The sequence below is a fragment of the Theobroma cacao genome, chromosome 7 (genome assembly GCF_053813885.1).
Source record: "Theobroma cacao isolate CCN51 chromosome 7, ASM5381388v1, whole genome shotgun sequence".
In the NCBI taxonomy this organism is placed as follows: Eukaryota; Viridiplantae; Streptophyta; class Magnoliopsida; order Malvales; family Malvaceae; genus Theobroma; species Theobroma cacao.
Genome location: NC_142645.1, coordinates 4,976,120 through 4,995,962, shown reverse-complemented (window position 1 = coordinate 4,995,962; position 19,843 = coordinate 4,976,120). Strand labels below are relative to the sequence as shown.

At 34.0% G+C, this 19,843-nt stretch overlaps 3 protein-coding genes across 8 annotated transcripts; all 3 read right to left on the bottom strand.

Annotated features, from left to right (window-relative positions):
- Positions 1–1,454: 1,454 nt before the first annotated feature.
- On the bottom strand, positions 1,455–4,490 carry LOC18593899 (G-type lectin S-receptor-like serine/threonine-protein kinase At4g27290). 2 transcript variants are annotated; one of them, XM_088807870.1, is made up of 7 exons: positions 3,681–4,490; positions 3,460–3,576; positions 2,962–3,119; positions 2,663–2,873; positions 2,312–2,549; positions 2,091–2,241; positions 1,455–2,015 (listed from the first exon to the last, which is right to left on the bottom strand). In XM_088807870.1, the coding sequence occupies exons 1-7, from the start codon at positions 4,480–4,482 to the stop codon at positions 1,710–1,712; spliced, it is 1,983 nt and encodes a 660-aa protein (XP_088663996.1). In that variant the 5' UTR covers positions 4,483–4,490; the 3' UTR covers positions 1,455–1,709. The 2 variants fall into 2 exon arrangements, with proteins under 2 accessions (XP_088663996.1, XP_088663997.1); XM_088807871.1 differs by having other exon boundaries at positions 2,956–3,119; positions 3,681–4,489.
- A 374-nt stretch (positions 4,491–4,864) lies between these two features.
- LOC148761500 (G-type lectin S-receptor-like serine/threonine-protein kinase At4g27290) lies at positions 4,865–12,097 on the bottom strand. 4 transcript variants are annotated; one of them, XM_088807866.1, is made up of 7 exons: positions 10,696–12,097; positions 9,354–9,470; positions 8,846–9,003; positions 8,547–8,757; positions 8,196–8,433; positions 7,975–8,125; positions 4,865–5,128 (listed from the first exon to the last, which is right to left on the bottom strand). In XM_088807866.1, the coding sequence occupies exons 1-7, from the start codon at positions 11,966–11,968 to the stop codon at positions 4,865–4,867; spliced, it is 2,412 nt and encodes an 803-aa protein (XP_088663992.1). In that variant the 5' UTR covers positions 11,969–12,097. The 4 variants fall into 4 exon arrangements, with proteins under 4 accessions (XP_088663992.1, XP_088663990.1, XP_088663991.1 ...); XM_088807864.1 differs by lacking the exon at positions 4,865–5,128 and adding an exon at positions 7,380–7,917; XM_088807865.1 differs by lacking the exon at positions 4,865–5,128 and adding an exon at positions 7,380–7,899 and having other exon boundaries at positions 10,696–12,096.
- A 4,068-nt stretch (positions 12,098–16,165) lies between these two features.
- On the bottom strand, positions 16,166–19,817 carry LOC148761499 (G-type lectin S-receptor-like serine/threonine-protein kinase At4g27290). Of its 2 annotated transcripts, XM_088807868.1 has the most exons (7): positions 18,447–19,808; positions 18,226–18,342; positions 17,723–17,880; positions 17,424–17,634; positions 17,073–17,310; positions 16,845–16,995; positions 16,166–16,769 (listed from the first exon to the last, which is right to left on the bottom strand). In XM_088807868.1, exons 1-7 carry the CDS (start codon positions 19,717–19,719, stop codon positions 16,464–16,466), a joined length of 2,454 nt encoding a protein of 817 aa, XP_088663994.1. In that variant the 5' UTR covers positions 19,720–19,808; the 3' UTR covers positions 16,166–16,463. The 2 variants fall into 2 exon arrangements, with proteins under 2 accessions (XP_088663994.1, XP_088663995.1); XM_088807869.1 differs by lacking the exon at positions 16,166–16,769 and having other exon boundaries at positions 16,904–16,978; positions 18,447–19,817.
- Positions 19,818–19,843: the final 26 nt, after the last annotated feature.

Genomic DNA, 19,843 nt, shown 5'->3' with positions numbered 1-19,843 from the left:
CTGTAATTAAGTAATTAAACCAAGACCACTCAACGTGCAAGTAATTAAGTAAACATGCATCTCTAGACTTAAAAAAAACGTCCCTCATGGAGATCTTTTCTTCTCAATAACTATTATGAAGTCGACATGATTACCAAAAAGTCAAGTCTTCTTATACTTTTAGGCTGAATTTACAAGAAATTGCAATCAAAATTCCAAGGGTCCGATAGAGTTGACTTCGTGTGAATTTTTCCTATTTTCATGTTAATTAGTTTGTTCTTAATAGGATAAACCGTGTTTCTTGATATTTTACTATTACTTTAATTAACAAAAAGATAATCACTTTTTTTTTGAAATGTTGACCAGCATTTTCAACTATGACTATGATGATAATAATAATAATATTTTTATGAGTTTCATTATGTTGAAAAAGAAATAGACAAGCTGTATCATTAAAATTTTGATTTAATCATGAATAAAAAATGTTTTACAATAATTATTATGTCGTTGTAAGTTTGTATATATTTATGAGTAGTGAACATAATAAACGGTTTGCGATAGTAAAAATGTATTTAAAAAATTATGAATAAAAGTAATGTGGAAATTCAAAATTTCATTTGTTTTCTTAAATACAATATATATGTAATTATGTATAAATAAATCCATTCCAAAAAAAAAAACCAACATTTGTTGTCCAATAGAAGCCCATTAGAACAGTCCTTGATCCACAATAAGCCCATTAGAAAATTGCTAGTCCACTACAAGCCCATTAAGCATGTCGGCCCATGCCTAAAATTGCTGGTACCACTTCATAATTTTTTCCAAATCCCCCTCCCCTGAGCGATGAGTGATGTGTTCATGGTTTTGCCAATCTATTATCACTCTTACGTTTGATATTATTGCCAACGTGTTGGGCCCACCAAATCTTTGTCTGGAACAGGGCAAAGCCAACCTCGTATCACCTGTCAGTCACGTACAATCAACGTGCTCTTCCCTTTTCTTTTTGTTTTGCGAAGCCCTGACAGCCTGATCGTTACGTCTTCCAACGCCTTTGAAGCCCCTATAACCAAAGAGTTGGACTACGATGAAACAAAGATGAAGATGAAACTCTATAGCCTTGGAATCCCTAGCCTCTGTTAAAGATCTAGTTGCTAGTTAGCTTGACCAATCTTGTGAAGTCTATTCCTTTGTGCCCCAAAAAGAGGTTACAGTCTCATAGTACTAAGCCGCTTCTGGATTTAAGCAAAAGGACCTGAGCAATCCCTGAATTATGAATTATCTTTTTTTGTTGTTGATAACAAATGTTTGATTATGCACAAAATGATATCGAGACAATGATGTTAGTTTGTTGATTCATTTATCTCACTTGGTATATTAAGGGCAAAGATGGGCTCATCATGCATTAATATTATCATTTTTCAAGTTGACAAGGTTAGCTGGCCCTTGATATTACATAAATGCAGCAGAAAACAAGATAAATTAAAAACTTGTAAATGATGAGATTGCATGGAATTTGTATATGTTAACCGTATGAAGCTTCAGTTTGGCCCTTCAATCTATCTATCCATGAAATAAACAAAACACTACTATTTATGCTTAATTGCATGTTTGATTTCTGAAACATTTCTCACTAGCATTGGCTCTAAAAGCACATGCCCCAAACATCAAGTGGGATTGGAGTCATTGCTGATGGTTTGGAGCATAATAGGTTTAATGAAGCATACCACCCTCTATCGAGCCTCTAACATTGATAGACTTATTTCGTTTCTAGAAGATGATTTGTAGTTGCCTGATGTAGAATCTGCTTCAAAGGGACTCTTGTGAAACCAAAAACCAGGTTGTTTGGGCAGAGGCAATTCATTTTCACTTCCCAACATCAGAACCACGGATGACATGCTTGGCCTCTCCTTAGGATGTTGTTGTACACAAAAAAGGCTAATGTGGATGCATCGTAACACCTGTGATAGACTGCCGGTCTCTGCTAAGAACTCATCAACAAGATCCAAAGGCCTGCCTTCTTTCCATAATCTCCATGCCTGCAGCAAAATGAAATTCTTTTATCATTCATCGGTTCAAAATATGTAATAAAAGATAATGACAATCAGGCTTACATGTTCAATAAGGTTGCCATTTTGATTTTGATGATATAATCCTCTATTCTTTCTTCCACTTATTATCTCCAACAACAATATGCCAAAGCTAAACACATCTGATTTTACCGAAAACAGCCCATCGATAGCATATTCTGGTGCCATATAACCACTGCAAAACATTGTCGGATAAGAGTTTCATGGGCATTTATAGATCAAATTTGCAGAAAAAGTAGACTTACTAAGTTCCAACCACTCTGTTGGTATTGGCTTCAGTCTGGTCTCCTCCAAAAGTTCTTGCCATGCCAAAATCTGAAATTTTTGGGTTCATCTCACTATCAAGCAAAACATTACTAGCTTTTAGATCTCTATGAATAATCCTCAATCTGGAATCTTGATGAAGGTAGAGTAGTCCCCTAGCAATCCCACAGATAATTTGGAAACGCTTGGGCCAATCTAATACTTTGCATCTTCTTTGATCTGTCAAGTACTGCCTTCATGTTAATTCTATATCTATTTGATCCTTTGAAGCAGCAAAAGAAAACTATTTCACAAGCCGAGAGCAGACAATATAAAATTGAAAGGTTTCTGACCAAAAATAAATGAGTCAAGACTTCTGTTAGGCATGTATTCATAAACCAGCATTTTCTCCTCTCCATGAATGCAGCACCCAAGAAGCCTTACAAGATTCCGATGCTGAAGTTTGGCAATCAACTTTACTTCAGTTTTAAACTCGTTCAATCCTTGTCCGGAACTCTTTGAAAGTCTTTTCACAGCAATTTCTTGTCCATTTGCAAGTGTCCCCTGGAGACTAGGAATATTTTGATGAGCTTTCAATAAAGATGAATTCTCCGTGCTTGAGATCACTTTAGTAATATGTGCTTACTTTTACCTTATAAACAGGTCCAAAACCTCCTTCACCTAGCTTGTTATTAAAAGAAAAACTACCAGTAGCTCTGGCTATCGTAGCTAGCTCGAATACAGCAAGCTCCATATCTTCACTCTGGCCTTGGTTCTTTTGATCATTTAAAATCCTTTCTTTAACTTCATCTGAAACAGTAGTCAAAATAGGCTAGCATTCAACACAGAGATACGCTTTCTCATGCATATTGATAGATTTAGATAGACAAAAGCTGTATGCTTCTTCTGAACACCAAAACCAAAAATATCGAACCAATTGTTCATGGACTCACTTTTTTGTCAGATCATAAAACAAAATTGAAAACCATGTATTATCAAATTTGATAAGAGAAATGACAAATTTTAGTATTACTGTTTTCTTGAAAACAGGGCAGGGATCTGATAGCGGTGCTGTGAGCAGAAACGATTTTGGTATTTGTATCAAATACCAACTTTCCCCTGCTTTAATGAGGACCATAGTTGATATTACCTTCTAATTTTCTTCTCCTTCTCCGGATGTAATAAATGACTACAAGAAGCCCCAAGAACATAGCAATTGGTGTTGCAATTATCACGGCCAGCTTCGCCTTAGCCTTGTTTTTCAGTTCTGCATGATCATTATTGATGAAGGAGCCCAAGTATAATTAAACAATTTCCAAAAGAAATTATCACAAGCTGTAACAAGAAAATGTTCCGATTTTAAACTGATACCTGCTTCTGAAGCAGAGACTCTGATGTAAAGATCCTGGCCAAATGATTGAAATTGTTTAATATCAATTAGATCACCAAACCACATGGCGCAGCCGCTACCTCCTCCTCTAATATCTAAATTAGTGTATGCCATACAAGAACAGTTCTGCAAGCACTTAGCCCTGCATTCCTCGAGATTCATACTTTTGCTCACCCAAGAATGTGAGGTATCTGGCGTTTTCACCCTCTCAATTCTAAGAAATCCATCTCCGCTTTGGCAGTTTAATGGCTTATTGTGTATACACCCTTCAGACCAGTCTAAGGAGTTCCATCTTTCCAGCGATTTAGGCCTGAATGCTTTCAAACATTGGCAAGCTGGAAGCGTGGAATTATCGCAGTTCCCATTTGCACCACAAAGTCCAAGTATGTCACAACAGTCACTTGGCATGATGGAAATCAACATCCAAGTTTGAGTTTCTGGGTTCCATGTGTACCGCTGTCTTACCTTTTCAGTTTGGTTCAAAACTAACCTTGACATCACCGATTTATTTTTGAGGTAATTTATGTAGTACACCTCCTCCTCATTCCAGACAAAGTCGTACTCATAGACCGGATTTGATCTTAAATTTTGTGCACCACTAAATCCATCGCCATTCCAGAGGCCACTGCGATGGTACTTTTCTGAGCCTTTCCGCGGCACCACCTCTGGATTGCCTTGGAGTTCCACCCCATAAGTAAGGTCCCCAGGAGATGGATCATCTGAGTTCTTCCATGCTGCTAGTCTTCGATTTAAATTAGTTCTCAGGTCCCAACCAATCTTCATCGCCGGTTACATTGTATCAGTTGGATAATCAAAGCTTTGCCACAAGTAGTTCTCTGAATCACCATCTTTTCCATTTCTGACAACAAGATTGCCTGAATCCAGGAGCTGCAGAATCGGATTCTGAGCTGCTTCTGTGGAATTAATTGACCAAACAGTTGTTTGGTTCTGACCTAGAAGCACGACTCTGCCAGTGCTTTCTATCTGCAGCAAGCCAGTGGTGTCATTTATCGGATTTATCCTGTTTGCAACCCATACAACAGTTTGCATGGGGATGTTATTGTACCAAATTCCCAAGTAACGATTCTTAGAACTCCCCGGAGTGAAGAAACCCAATACAAAGCTTCCATCACTAGAGACCAAGGTCGTGCCATCAGTGAGTGACTCAGACGGAGAAATCTTGTCGGGTGCGCTGGAAGCTTTGGTGAAGATGATGAGGAAACAAGCACTGAAAGAAAGGATATCCATGTCCATGGATGTATAGTCTGAAAGCTTTTTGCTTTGAAGATAAGAATAGATGCCATTTGATTGAACATTCTAAACAGCATTGACCTTCAGGCTTCAAGGCAAGACTTTGGGTCCATTGACCTTGAAATTCTTCATCAATCGTGACAGAGACGACAACTATTCTATAGGCCTCAACTTCTTCCTGGAGATGGAAATATCTTTAACTAACATGATGGCTGTGAAGTTAAGATTATTGAGAAATAGGAACTGAAATAAGTTGCAGTTAAGTAACTTAAAGTTTAAAAAACCATGAAACAGAATATTCTTGTCCGCCCTAGCTTAATGTAGAGCTCCCAACTGTTTCAGTAAACCGAAGATGCTAAAATTCTTTGTTACACAAAAAAATCAGGGAACTTTACACTTAGGTTTTATCATAAAGTAACCTCTAAAATTAATTTCATTGTACACTACTAGACCGTAAGACTATGACTTAAACCAAGACCACTCAACGTGCAAGTAATTAAGTAAACATGCATCTCTAGACTTAAAAAAAACGTACGTCAGGGAGATTTTTTCTTCTCAATAACCATTATGAAGTCGACATGATTACCAAAAAGTCAAGTCTTCCTATACTTTTAGGCTGAATTTACAAAAAATTGCAATCACAAGTCCTAAGGGTCCGATGGAATTGACTTCGTGTCAATTTCCCCTATTTTCATGTTAATTAGTTTGTTCTTGATAGTATAAACCGTGTTTTTTTTTTATATATTTTATTGAAAATGTAATTGTTAATAATTTGATTACTGAGAATGTTATTGATGAGAAGAATTTTGCAACATTGATATAATATGAAAAAGTGATGATTGCAGGGAATATGATGAATGAGAAGAACTTTGCAGCGTTTTGTATAATATAAAAATATGATAATTGCAGGGAATATGATGGATGAAAAAAACTTTAGAATGTTTTATATATCATAGAAAAATGATGATTGCATGTAATATAATTGTTGGGAAGATTAGATGGTAGTCTTTGGTTTGGAAGTATGAGAATGTAATGTAAATTTAAAAAATTCCCTTTATATTTTCAAACTTACCTTTTTTTAATGTAAATTTTTAATTTTTCAACTTTATCCCTTAAAATAATAAATAATAGCATGACAAAACTAACCTAATATTTAAATACTAAATATTTATATATTAAAATATGTGAAATTACTAAATATTTATTTTTAGTAAATTAGTTAAGTTTTAAAGAATTAAATTAATTAATTTAAATTATTTTATAAATAAATTAGTTAGTTAATTAATTTAATTAACTAATTAATTAGTTAATTCATTAATTTAATTAATTTAAAATAGTTAATCAATTAAAATTAATCACATATTTATATAATCAATTATTATTTCTAATTAATAGATATACTCTCTTTTTTAAAATTTTATACACGATTTATCAATTATACATTTAATTATTTTTTATTTGATTCAACAAATAAAATCAATTTTTTGGCACATAGAACTCCATTTTCCTTTCTTTTTCTTCTTTAAAACAATATTATACATATATATTTATATATATTATTTAATTATATATAATTTTGAAGTCATGCCAGCAAATCTAAAGAGAACTTTCAAAAACCAACAAAAATACATGGTGAATGACATAATTACTAATTATTAATGCAACATTATTGTTATGACAAAATCAAGCTGAAAGTAGCATCAAGCCGGAAGCATCTGCTAGTTAATTATGCTATTTTCTCAAATGGGTCCACTCACGTGCCAATGACTACTTCTACTATTACTTTAATTAAAAAAAAGATAATCACTTTTTTTTTTAAAATGTTGACCATCATTTTCAACTATGACTATGATGATAATATTTTTATGACTTTCATTATGTTGAAAAAGAAATAGACAAGTTGTATCATTAAAGTTTTTGATTTAATCATGAATAAAAAATATTTTACAGTGATTGTTATGTCGTTGTTAGTTTGTATACATTTATGAGTCATAAATATAATAATTAGTTTGTGAATAGTAAAAATACATTTAAAAGAATAAGAATAAAAATAATATGGAAATTCAAAATTTTATTTGTTTTCTTAAATACAATATATATGTAATTATGTATAAATAAATCCATTCCAAAAAAAACCATCAATAAACCCTCCATAATAAAAAAAAAATCAATATTTGTTGTCCAATAGAAGCCCATTAGAACATGCCTCGATCCACAATAAGCCCATTAGAAAATTGATAGTCCACTACAAGCTCATTAAGCATGCCGGCCCATTCCTAAAATTGCTAGTACCACTTCATAATTTTGCCAAATCCCCCTCCCCTGACCTTGAGTGATGTGTTCATGATTTTGCCAATCTATTATCACTCTTACGTTTGATATTACATAAATGCAGCCGAAAACAAGATAAGTGAAAAACTTGTAAATGATGAGATTGCATGGAATTTGTATATGTTAACTGTATGAAGCTTCAGTTTGGCCCTTCAATCTTATCTATCCATGAAATAAACAAAACACTACTATTTATACTTCATTGCATGTTTAATTTCTGTAACATTTCTCACTAGCATTGGCTCTAAAAGCACATGCCCCAAACATCAAGTGGGATTGGAGCATAATAGGTTTAATGAAGCATACCACCCTCTATCGAGCCTCTAACATTGATAGACTTATTTCGTTTTTCGAAGATGATTTATAGTTGCCTGATGAAGAATCTACTTCAAAGGGACTATTGTGAAACAAAAAACCAGGTTGTTTGGGCAGAGGCAATTCATTTTCACTTCCCAACATCAGAACCACGGATGACATGCTTGGCCTCTCCTCAGGATGCTGTTGTACACATAAGAGGCTAATGTGGATGCATCGTGACACCTGTGATAGACTGCCAGTCTCTGCTAAGAAATCATCAGCAAGATTCAAAGGCTTGCCTTCTTTCCATAATCTCCATGCCTGCAGCAAAATGAAATTCTTTTATCATTCATCAGTTCAAGATATGTAATAAAAGATAATGACAATGAGGCTTACATGTTCAATAAGGTTGCCGCTTTGATTTTGATGATAGAATCCTCTATTCTTTCTTCCACTTATTATCTCCAACAACAATATGCCAAAGCTAAACACATCTGATTTTACCGAAAACAGGCCATCGATAGCATATTCTGGTGCCATATAACCACTGCAGAACATTGTCAAATAAGAGTTTCATGGGGATTTATAGATCAAATTTGCAGAAAAAGTAGACTTACTAAGTTCCAACCACTCTGTTGGTATTGGCTTCAGTCTGGTCTCCTCCAAAAGTTCTTGCCATGCCAAAATCTGAAATTTTTGGGTTCATCTCACTATCAAGCAAAACATTACTAGCTTTTAGATCTCTATGAATAATCCTCAATCTAGAATCTTGATGAAGGTAGAGTAGTCCCCTAGCAATCCCACAGAGAATTTGGAAACGCTTGGGCCAATCTAATACTTTGCATCTTTTTTGATCTGTCAAGTACTTCATTCATGTTAATTCTATATCTAGTTGATATTTTGAAGCAGCAAAAGAAAACTATTTCACAAGCCGAGAGCAGAAAATATAAAATTGAAAGGTTTCTGACCAAAAATAAATGAGTCAAGACTTCTGTTAGGCATGTATTCATAAACCAGCATTGTCTCCTCTCCATGAATGCAGCACCCAAGAAGCCTTACAAGATTCCGATGCTGAAGTTTGGCAATCAACTTTACTTCAGTTTTAAACTCGTTCAATCCTTGTCCGGAACTCTTTGAAAGTCTCTTCACAGCAATTTCTTGTCCATTTGCAAGTGTCCCCTGGACAATAAGAACATTTTGATGAGCTTTCAATAAAGATGAATTCTTTGTACTTAAGATCACTTTAGTAACATGCTGTCAACTTTGCCTTATAAACAGGTCCAAAACCTCCTTCACCTAGCTTGTTATCAAAACAAAAATTATCAGTAGCTCTGGCTATCGTAGCTAGCTCGAATACAGCAAGGTCCATATCTTCACTCTGGTCTTGGTTCATTTGATCCATTTCATCCCTTTCTTCAGCTTCATCTGAAACAGTAGTCAAAATAGGCTAGCACTCAACATAGAAATATGCTTTCTTATGCATATTGATAGATTTAGATAGAAGAAAAAAGGCTGTATGCTTCTTCTGAACACCAAAACCAAAAATATCCAACCGATTGTTCATGGACTTTTTTTTGTCAGATCATAAAACAAAATTGAAAGCCATGTATTATCAAAATTGATAAGGAATATAAGTGAAATGGCAAATTTCAGTATTACTGTTTTCTTGAAAACAGGGCAGGGATTTGATAGCACTACTGTGAGCAAAAATGACTTTGGTATTTGTATCAAATGCCAACTTTCCCCTGCTTTATGAGGACCATAGTTGATATTACCTTCTAATTTTCTCCTTCTTCTGTGGATGCAATAAATGGCTGCAAGAAGCCCAAAGAACAGAGCAATTGGCGTTGCAATTATCACGGCCAGCTTCGCTTTAGGCTTGTTTTTCAGTTCTGCATGATCAATATTGATGAAGGAGCACAAATATAATTAAACAGTTTCCAAAAGAAATTATCACAAGTCAAGGCGGAGCTAACCAATTTTTTTTAGGGCCAGAGAGACAGGTGAATAAGAATTAAAAATTTTAAAAATTAATATATTGAATTTAATCAATAATCAAAAAATTGTTAATAGAAAATAATTTTGTATAACATGTAAAGATTGTTAATAGAAAATAAGAAAGTTGTGCTTGATTATATTTTTTAAATTCAAATTCATCCATTAAAAATTATGTATTGAAAAATCTATTTCTTTAAGATTGAGTATTGGACATTTTGATTCATATTACTTTTATTTATGAGTTGAAGCATTAAGGCTTGATGGCTCAAGTATAGGAGAATCATTTGGACGATTTATATTTTTTCTTTTAAAGAATTTGTTAGTTGTTTTCAACCTACTCATACTTTAATTAAACTTGAAAAAAAAAAATGCATTCAATATGCAATATTCTTATTTTATTTCTATTTAAACTTATAATACTAAACATGAAACTATAATGCATAAAATATAAATAATTAAATACCATATACAAGATTAACAATTTCCTCTTATATAATTAAGATTATTTAAAGACTATATATTGAAAATAATTTCCTTTCAACTAAATATAAAACGTAATGCATATAAAATATATATGCTCAAGATAATTTTCTCTTACATAATTAAGATTAATTAAAAAATAATATATTAATAAAATTTTAAGTAACAGTAAAACATTATAATTTATATTTGAGAATTATATAATAATTTATTAATTTTTAAAAAATAAATCATGAAAAATAAAATTCACATAATAAAAAAAAACGAATATAATAAGTAGAAGATAAAACTTACATATGACATAACAAAAAAAAAATATGATTGATGGTTTGTAGAAATTTAAAAAAAGAAATCTATAAAAATTTAGAACATATAAACAAATAGTATTAAAAAATATAAATTAAAAAAAATAAAAAAAGTTAAAATTAAATAAAGCGTGTGGGAAATTTTTTTTTATTTTTTTATTTATATTAATTATTAAAAAAATTATTCAAAGACCATTAAGAGAATATATAAAAAATTTTAAAAATTTTTTATAATATAAAAAAAATTTTAAAAATTTTGGGAGGTGAAACTGTATGAGGCTCCGCCCCTGATCACAAGCTGTAACAAGAATATGTTCCGATTTTAAACTGATACCTGCTTCTGAAGCAGAGACTCTGATGTAAAGATCCTGGCTAGATGATTGAAATTGCTTAATGTCAATTAGATCATCAAACCACATGGCGCAGCCGCTACCTCCTCCTCTAATATCTAAATTAGTGTATGCCATACAAGAACAGTCCTGCAAGCACCTAGCCCTACATTCCTTGAGTTTCATGCTTTTGTTCACCCAAGAATGAGAGGCATCTGGAGTTTTCACCCTCCCAATTCTAAGAAATCCATCTCCGCTTTGGCAGTTTAATGGCTTATTGTGTACACACCCATCAGACCAGTCTGAGGAGTTCCATTTTTCCAGCGATTTAGGCCTGAATGCTTTCAAACATTGGCAAGCTGGAAGCTTTGAGTTATCGCAGTTCCCATTTGCACCACATAGTCCACGTCTGTCACAATAGTCACTTGGCATGATTGAAAACAACTTCCAAGTCTGAGTTTCTGGGTTCCATGTGTACCGCTGTCTTACACTTTCAGTTTGGTTCAAAACAAACCTTGACATCACTGATTTGTTTTTGAGGTAATATATGTAGTACACCTCCTCCTCATTCCAGACAAAGTCGTAATCAAAGACTGGATTTGATCTCAAATTTGGTGTACCACTAAATCCATCGCCGTTCCATAGGCCACTGCGAGAGTACTTTTCTGAGCCTTTCCGCAGCACCATCTCTGGATTGCCTTGGAGTTCCACCCCATAAGTAAGGTCCCCAGGAGATGGATCATCTGAGTTCTTCCATGCTACTAGTCTTCGATTTAAACCAGTTCTCAGGTCCCAACCAAACTTCATCCCGGGAAACAGTGTGTCAGTTGGATGATCAAAGCTTTGCCACAAGTAGTTCTGTGAATTACCATCGTTTCCATTTCTAACAACAAGATTGCCTGAATCCAGGAGCTGCAGAATCGGATTCTGAGCTGCTTTTGTGGAATTAATTGACCAAACTGTTGTTTGGTTCTGACCCAGAAGCACGACTCTGCCAGTGCTTTCTATCTTCAGCAAGCCAGTGGTGTCATTTATCGGGTTTATCCTGTTTGCAACCCATACAACAGTTTGCATAGGGATGTTATTGTACCAAATTCCCAAGTAACGATTCTTAGAACTCCCCGGAGTGAAGAAACCCAACATAAAGCTTCCATCACTAGAGACCAAGGTCTTGCCATCAATGAGTGACTCAGTCGGAGAAATCTTGTCGAGTGCGTTGGAAGCTTTTGAGAAGATGATGAGGAAACAAGCACTGAAAGAAAGGATATCCATGTCCATGGATGTATAGTATGAAAGCTTTTTGCTTGGAAGATAAGAATAGACGCCATTTCATTGAACATTCTAAACAGCGTTAACCTCCGGGCTCCAAGGCAAGACTTTGGCTCCATTGACCTTGGAATTATTCATCAATCGTGACAGACTGCAACTATTCTATATACTAACTTCTTATGGGAGATAGAAATATCTTTAACTTAGGTAGCTTTGGATATGAAAAAACTAAAAGCACATTCATGTAATATATTTAATTAAATTATATTACAGTATTTGTTTTGTAACTAACCATTGCAATGTAAGCTAAATTTACAAAATTACTTTTATATTTTCAAGCTTGCCTTTTTTTCTTAAATTTAAATTTTTAATTTTTTAATTTTTTCTAAAAATAATAGATAATAGCATGACAAAAATAACAGAATATTTGAACAGTAAATATTTATATATTAAAACATGTGAAATTACTAAATATTTATTTTTAGTAAATTAGTTAAGTTTTAAAGAATTAAATTAAATAATTAAAATTATTTTATAAATAGATTAGTTAGTTAATTAATTTAATTAACTAATTAATTAGTTAATTCATTAATGTAAAATAGTTAATCAATTAGTATTAATTACCTATTTATATAATTAATTATTATTTCTAATTAATAGATATGCTCTTTTTTAAAAAATTTATATATATATGATTTATCAATTATATATTTAATTATTTTTTATTTGATTCAACAAATAAAATCAATTTTTTTGACACATAGAACTCCATTTTCCTTTCTTTTTCTTCTTTAAAACAATACTATACATATATATATTATGTAATTATATATAATTTTGACGTCATGCCAGCAAATCTAAAGAGAACTTTCAAAAACCAACAAAAATACATGGTGAATGACATAATTATTTATTATTGAGTCAACATTATTGTTATGACAAAACCAATCGGAAAGTAGCGTCGGGCAGGTGGAACTGTCGGTTTTTTAATTACGCTGTTTTCTCCAACGGGTCCACTCACGTGCCAATGACTACTCCTACAATGACTTTAATAAAGAAAAAACCAACATTTGTTGTCCAATAGAAGCCCTTTAGAACATGCCTTGATCCACAACAAGCCCATTAAAAAATTGCTAGTGCACTACAAGCCCATTAAGCATGTCGGCCCATTCCTCTAATTGCTAGTACGACTCCATAATTTTGCCAAATCCCCCTCCCCTGAGTGATGTGTTCATGACTTTGCCAAATCTATTATCACTCTTACGTTTGATATTGTTGCCAACGTGTTGGGCCCACCAAATCTTTGTCTGCAACAGGACAAAGCCAACCTCGTATCAGCTGTCAGTCACGTACAATCAGCGTGCTCTTCCCTTTTCTTTTTGTTTTGCAACGCCCTGACAACCTCATCGATACGTCTTCCAACTCCTTTGAAGCCCCCATAACCAAAGAGTTGGACTACGATGAAACAAAGATGAAGATGAAAACTCTACAGCCTTGGAATCCCTAGCCTCTGTTAAAGATCTAATTGCTAGTTAGCTTGACTAATCTTGTATGTGAAGTCCATTCGTTTGTGCCCCAAAAAGAGGTTACAGTCTCATGGTACTTAGCCGCTTCTGGATTTAAGCAAAAGGAACTGAGCAATCCCTGTAGTATGAATGATCTTTTCTTCTTGTTGATAACAAATGTTTGATTATGCACAAAATGATATAGAGACAATGATGTTAGTTTGTTGATTCATTTATCACACTAATTAACACTTATATTGAGGGGAAAGATGGGCTCATCATGCATTAATATTATCATTTTTCAAGTTGACAAGGTTAGATGGCCCTTGATATTACATAAATGCAGCAGAAAACAAGATAAGTCAAAAACTTGTAAATGATGAGATTGCATGGAATTTGTATATGTTAACTGTATGAAGCTTCAGTTTGGCCCTTCAATCTTATCTATCCATGAAATAAACAAAACACTACTATTTATACTTGATTGCATGTTTGATTTCTGAAACATTTCTCACTAGCATTGGCTCTAAAAGCACATGCCCCAAACATCAAGTGGGATTGGAGTCATTACTGATGGTTTGGAGCATAATAGGTTTAATGAAGCATACCACTCTCTATCGAGCCTCTAACATTGATAGACTTTTTTCGTTTCTAGAAGATGATCTGCAGTTGCCTGATGTAGAATTTGCTTCAAAGGGACTCTTGTGAAACCAAAAACCAGGTTGTTTGGGCAGAGGCAATTCTTTTTCTAGAAGATAATCACTTTTTTTTAGATGTTGACCATCATTTTCAACTAAGACTATGATGATAATAATAATATTTTTATGAGTTTCATAATGTTCAAAAAGAAATAGACAAGTTGCATCATTAAAACTTTTAATTTAATGATAAAAAAAAATATTTTACCGTAATTATTATATTATTGTAAGTTTGTAAATACTTATGAGTCGTAAACTTAATAAACAGTTTATGGGTAATAAAAATGTATTTAAAAAATTAAGAATAATAAATTTAAGTAAGTTTATATAGGGATGTCTATAGGTATCCTGTTACAGGGTACTTACGAGTACCTGATCTGATTGTATAAAGTTAGAGTACCCTATAATACCTGTATCGGGTTCAGGTAGGGTTCAAATATCACCCTTTGGATACCCGATACCCGAATCTGATTATATATTTTTTTAATTTTATGTAATTCAAGACAAATTCATATTATTAATTAAATTAATTCATAAAACTATGATTATTAATTAACTTGTAATATCTTTTAATACATATATTTTATATATTGTGTTAATTTATGAAGAATACAATTACTATTATATATATACTTTAAATATAAACATGTTTACTTGCTATTTTGTATTAACATTATAGAAAATATAACTTATAAAATTATTGTTTATAATATATACTTTTGTGTATATAAACTTATAAAATATATACCTAAAAAGAAATTATAAGATTAGAATAATTTTGGAATATAATTATTTTTTTTAATTTCATGGATAAACCCACATAGTTAATTAAACTTGTAATGTTTAAGTTGTAGTTTAATATTTGTTTTTAATTATTTAAGTTGATATTTGAGATATTTGTTTTTGATTATTTAAATTTAAATTTTATTATTTATGTGCTTTTATAAATTTAATTATTGGTGAATTATATAAAATATGAATAAAAATATTATTGTATATAGATACAGGTACAGATTTGAGTTTGGGTAATTGGGTATCTATAAAGAGTATTTTAATAATTTTTTACATAATCAGATTTTTAAACGGGTTCAAGTAATTATCGGGTAGTGATTATGTATTAGGATTTGAGTTAGGATAGTAAATTTAAAAAAAATTCAGGTAATTATCGAGTTTGGGTATTTTATTTTTTAATCGAATTCAGATTTTAGTATCTCAAAATTAACGAATATCCTACCAGTTGACATCTCTAAATTTATAAATTACAATATCATGTTATCAAATCAAAAAATATATCTAATAAATAGTAAAAATTTTATATTTATAATCGTAAGACCCTCACCATATCTCACTGAAGTGGATCCGTGAGAGATGTGTTCTTCATTTTGCCAATCTATTATCACTCTCGCGTTTGATATTGTTGCCAACGTGTTGGGCCCACCAAATCTGTCTGAAACCGGACAAAGCCAACCTCGTATCAGGTGTCAGTCACGTACAATGAGGACGCTCTCCCTTTTCTTTTTGTTTTAAGGCGCCCTGACAGCCTCATCAACGTGTCGTCCAACGCCTGTCGAAGCCCCCATAAGCAAAGGGGTTGGACCACGACCAAACAAAGATGAAGATGAAAACTGTACAGCCTTAAAACTGCAACATATCTTTGTTGAAGACCTCACCAGCTTCTTTCAACCTGGAATCTGTAGCCTCTATTAAAGTTCTAATTGATACTTAGCTTGACTAATCTTGTATGTGAAGTTCATTCGTTTGCGCCCCAAAAAGAGGTTACAGTCTCATGGTACTAAGTTCACTTCTGGAGTCAAGCAAAGGAACTGAGGAATCCTGGTCATGAATGATATTTTCTAGTTGTTGATGACACAGGTTTGATTATGCACAGAATAATGTAGAGACAATGAAGCTAGTTTGTTGATTCATTTATCACACTAATTAATTAACACTCATATTGAGGTTCCCAAGCCGGCTAGATTAGGTGGCTCTTGATCTTACACAAATGCAGTAGAAAACAAGAGAAGTCAGCAACTTGTAAGTGATGAGATTGCATGAAATTTGTACATCTTAACCGTATGAAGCTTCAGTTATATCTGAACTGTATGAAGCTTTAGTTTGGTCCTTCAATCTACCTATCCACGGAATAAATGCAACACTAATATTTGTACTTGATTGCATGTTGATTTTTGAAACATTTCTCACTAGCATTTGGTCCAAAAGCACATGCCCCGAACATCAAGTGGGATTGGAATCATTACTGATAGTTTGGAGCATAATAGGTTTAATGAAGCATATCACCCTCTATCGAGCCTCTAAAACTGATAAACTTATTTCGTTTTTCGAAGATGATCCATGGTTACCGGATGAAGAATCTGCTTCAAAGGGACTCTTGTGAAACAAAAAACCAGGTTGTTTGGGCAGAGGCAATTCATTCTCACTTCCCAACATCAGAACCACGGATGACATGCTTGGCCTCCCCTCAGGATGCTGCTGTACACATAAAAGGCTAATGTGGATGCATCGTAACACCTGTGATAGACTGCCAGTCTCTGCTAAGAAATCATCAGCAAGATTCAAAGGCTTGCCTTCTTTCCATAATCTCCATGCCTGCAGCAAAATGAAATTCTTTTATCATTCATCAATTCAAGATATGTAATAAAAAATAATGACAATGAGGCTTACATGTTCAATAAGGTTGCCGCTTTGATTTTTATGATAGAATCCTCTATTCTTTCTTCCACTTATTATCTCCAACAACAATATGCCAAAGCTAAACACATCTGATTTTACCGAAAACAGGCCATCGATAGCATATTCTGGTGCCATATAACCACTGCAGGACATTGTCAGATAAAAGTATGCATTTTCATGGGGATCTATAGATCAAATTTGCAGAAAAAGTAGACTTACTAAGTTCCAACCACTCTGTTTGTATTGGCTTCAGTCTGGTCTCCTCCAAAAGTTCTGGCCATGCCAAAATCTGAAATTTTTGGGTTCATCTCACTATCAAGTAGAACATTACTAGCTTTCAGATCTCTATGAATAATCCTCAATCTGGAATCTTGATGAAGGTAGAGTAGTCCCCTAGCAATCCCACAGATAATTTGGAAACGCTTGGGCCAATCTAATACTTTGCATCTTCTTTGATCTGTCAAATACTGCATTCATGTTAATTCTATATCTATTTGATCCTTTGAAGCAGCAAAAGAAAACTATTTCATAAGCCGAGAGCAGACAATATAAAATTGAAAGGTTTCTGACCAAAAATAAATGAGTCAAGACTTCTGTTAGGCATGTATTCATAAACCAGCATTTTCTCCTCTCCATGAATGCAGCACCCAAGAAGCCTTACAAGATTCCGATGCTGAAGTTTGGCAATCAACTTTACTTCAGTTTTAAACTCGTTCAATCCTTGTCCGGAACTCTTTGAAAGTCTTTTCACAGCAATTTCTTGTCCATTTGCAAGTGTCCCCTGGAGAATAAGAACATTTTGATGAGCTTTCAAGGAAGATGAATTCTCTGTAATTGAGATCATTGTAGTAATATGCTGTCAACTTTACCTTATAAACAGGTCCAAAACCTCCTTCACCTAGCTTGTTATGAAAAGAAAAACTATCTGTAGCTCTGGCTATCGTACCAAGCTCGAATACAGCAAGGTCCATATCTTCACTCCGGCCTTGGTTCTTTTGGTCATTTTCAATCCTTTCTTCAACTTCATCTGAAACAGTAGTCAAAATAGGCTAGCATTCAACATAGAAATGGGCTTTCTTATGCATATTGATAGATTTAGAGAGAAGAACAAAAGCTGTATGCTTCTTCTGAACACCAAAACCAAAAGTATCCAACCAATTGTTCATGGACTCTCTTTTTTGTCAGATCATAAAACAAAATTAAAAACCATCTATTATCAAATTTGATAAGGAATATAATGAAATGGCAAATTTCAGTATTACTGTTTTCTTGAAAACAGGGCAGGGATTTGATAGCGCTGCTGTTGGCGAAATTGATTTTGATAGCAAATACCAACTTTCCCCTGCTTTATGAGGACCATGGTTGATATTACCTTCTAATTTTCTCCTCCTTCTCCGGATGTAATATATGACTACAAGAAGCCCCAAGAACACAGCAATTGGCGTTGCAATTATCATGGCCAGCTTCGCCTCAGACTTGTTTTTCAGTTCTGCATGATCAATATTGTTGAAGGAGCACAAATATAATTAAACAATTTCCAAAAGAAATTATCACAAGCTTTAACAAGAATATGTTCCGATTTTAAACTGATACCTGCTTCTGAAGCAGACACTCTGATGTAAAGATCTTGGCCAAATGATTGGAATTGTTTAATATCAATTAGATCATCAAACCACATGGCGCAGCCGCTACCTCCTCCTCTAATATCTAAATTAGTGTATGCCATACATGAACAGTTCTGCAAGCACCTAGCCCTACATTCCTTAAGATTCATGCTTTTGTTCACCCAAGAATGTGAGGTATCTGGCGTTTTCACCCTCTCAATTCTAATAAATCCATCTCCCCTTTGACAGTTTAATGGCTTATTGTGTATACACCCTTCAGACCAGTCTGAGGAGTTCCATCTTTCCAGCGATTTAGGCCTGAATGCTTTCAAACATTGGCAAGCTGGAAGCTTGGAATTGTCGCAGTTCCCATTTGCACCACAAAGTCCAGGTGTGTCACAATAGTCACTTGGCATGATTGAAAACAACTTCCAAGTCTGAGTTTCTGGGTTCCATGTGTACCGCTGTCTTACCTTTTCAGTTTGGTTCAAAACAAACCTTGACATCACCGATTTATTTTTCAGGTAAAATATGTAGTACACCTCCTCCTTATTCCAGACAAAGTCGTAATCAAAGACCGGATTTGATCTTAAATTTGGTACACCACTAAACCCATTGCCATTCCATAGGCCACTGCGATAGTACTTTTCTGAGCCTTTCCGCAGCACCATCTGTGGATTGCCTTGGAGTTCTACCCCATAAGTAAGGTCCCCAGGAGATGGATCATCTGAGTTCTTCCATGCTGATAGTCTTCGATTTAAACCAGTTCTCAGGTCCCAACCAATCTTCATCCCTGCTAACATTGTATCAGTTGGATAATCAAAGCTTTGCCACAAGTAGTTCTCTGAATCACCATCTTTTCCATCTCTGACAACAAGATTGCCTGAATCCAGGAGCTGCAGAATCGGATTCTGAGCTGCTTCTGTGGAATTAATTGACCAAACAGTTGTTTGGTTCTGACCTAGAAGCACGACTCTGCCAGAGCTTTCTATCTTCAGCAAGCCAGTGGTGTCATTTATTGGATTTATCCTGTTTGCAACCCATACAACAGTTTGCATGGGGATGTTATTGTACCAAATTCCCAAGTAACGATTCTTGGAACTCCCCGGAGTGAAGAAACCCAATGCAAAGCTTCCATCACTAGAGACCAAGGTCGTGCCATCAGTGAGTGACTCAGACGGAGAAATCTTGTCGAGTGCGATGGAAGCTTTCGAGAAGATGATGAGGAAACAAGCACTGAAAGAAAGGATATCCATGCCCATGGATGTATGGTCTGAAAGCCTTTTGCTGGGAAGATAAGAATAGATGCCATTTGATTGAACATTCTAAACAGCATTGACCTTCAGGCTTCAAGGCAAGACTTTGGGTCCATTGACCTTGGAATTC

Coding starts and splice junctions, on each gene's coding strand:
- LOC18593899 (XM_088807871.1), bottom strand. CDS start 4,482: ATGAAGATTGGTTGGGACCTGAGAACTAATTTAAATCGAAGACTAGCA. Junction 3,120..3,459: donor AAGGAGAAGAAAATTAGAAG/GTAATATCAACT, acceptor CTACTGTTTCAG/ATGAAGTTAAAGAAAGGATT. Junction 2,242..2,311: donor AACAGAGTGGTTGGAACTTA/GTAAGTCTACTT, acceptor AATGTTTTGCAG/TGGTTATATGGCACCAGAAT.
- LOC148761500 (XM_088807864.1), bottom strand. CDS start 11,968: ATGGACATGGATATCCTTTCTTTCAGTGCTTGTTTCCTCATCATCTTC. Junction 8,758..8,845: donor GTTTTGGACCTGTTTATAAG/GCAAAGTTGACA, acceptor CTTATTGTCCAG/GGGACACTTGCAAATGGACA. Junction 7,918..7,974: donor GCGGCAACCTTATTGAACAT/GTAAGCCTCATT, acceptor GAATGATAAAAG/AATTTCATTTTGCTGCAGGC.
- LOC148761499 (XM_088807868.1), bottom strand. CDS start 19,719: ATGGGCATGGATATCCTTTCTTTCAGTGCTTGTTTCCTCATCATCTTC. Junction 17,635..17,722: donor GTTTTGGACCTGTTTATAAG/GTAAAGTTGACA, acceptor CTTATTCTCCAG/GGGACACTTGCAAATGGACA. Junction 16,770..16,844: donor GCGGCAACCTTATTGAACAT/GTAAGCCTCATT, acceptor ATTTTGCTGCAG/GCATGGAGATTATGGAAAGA.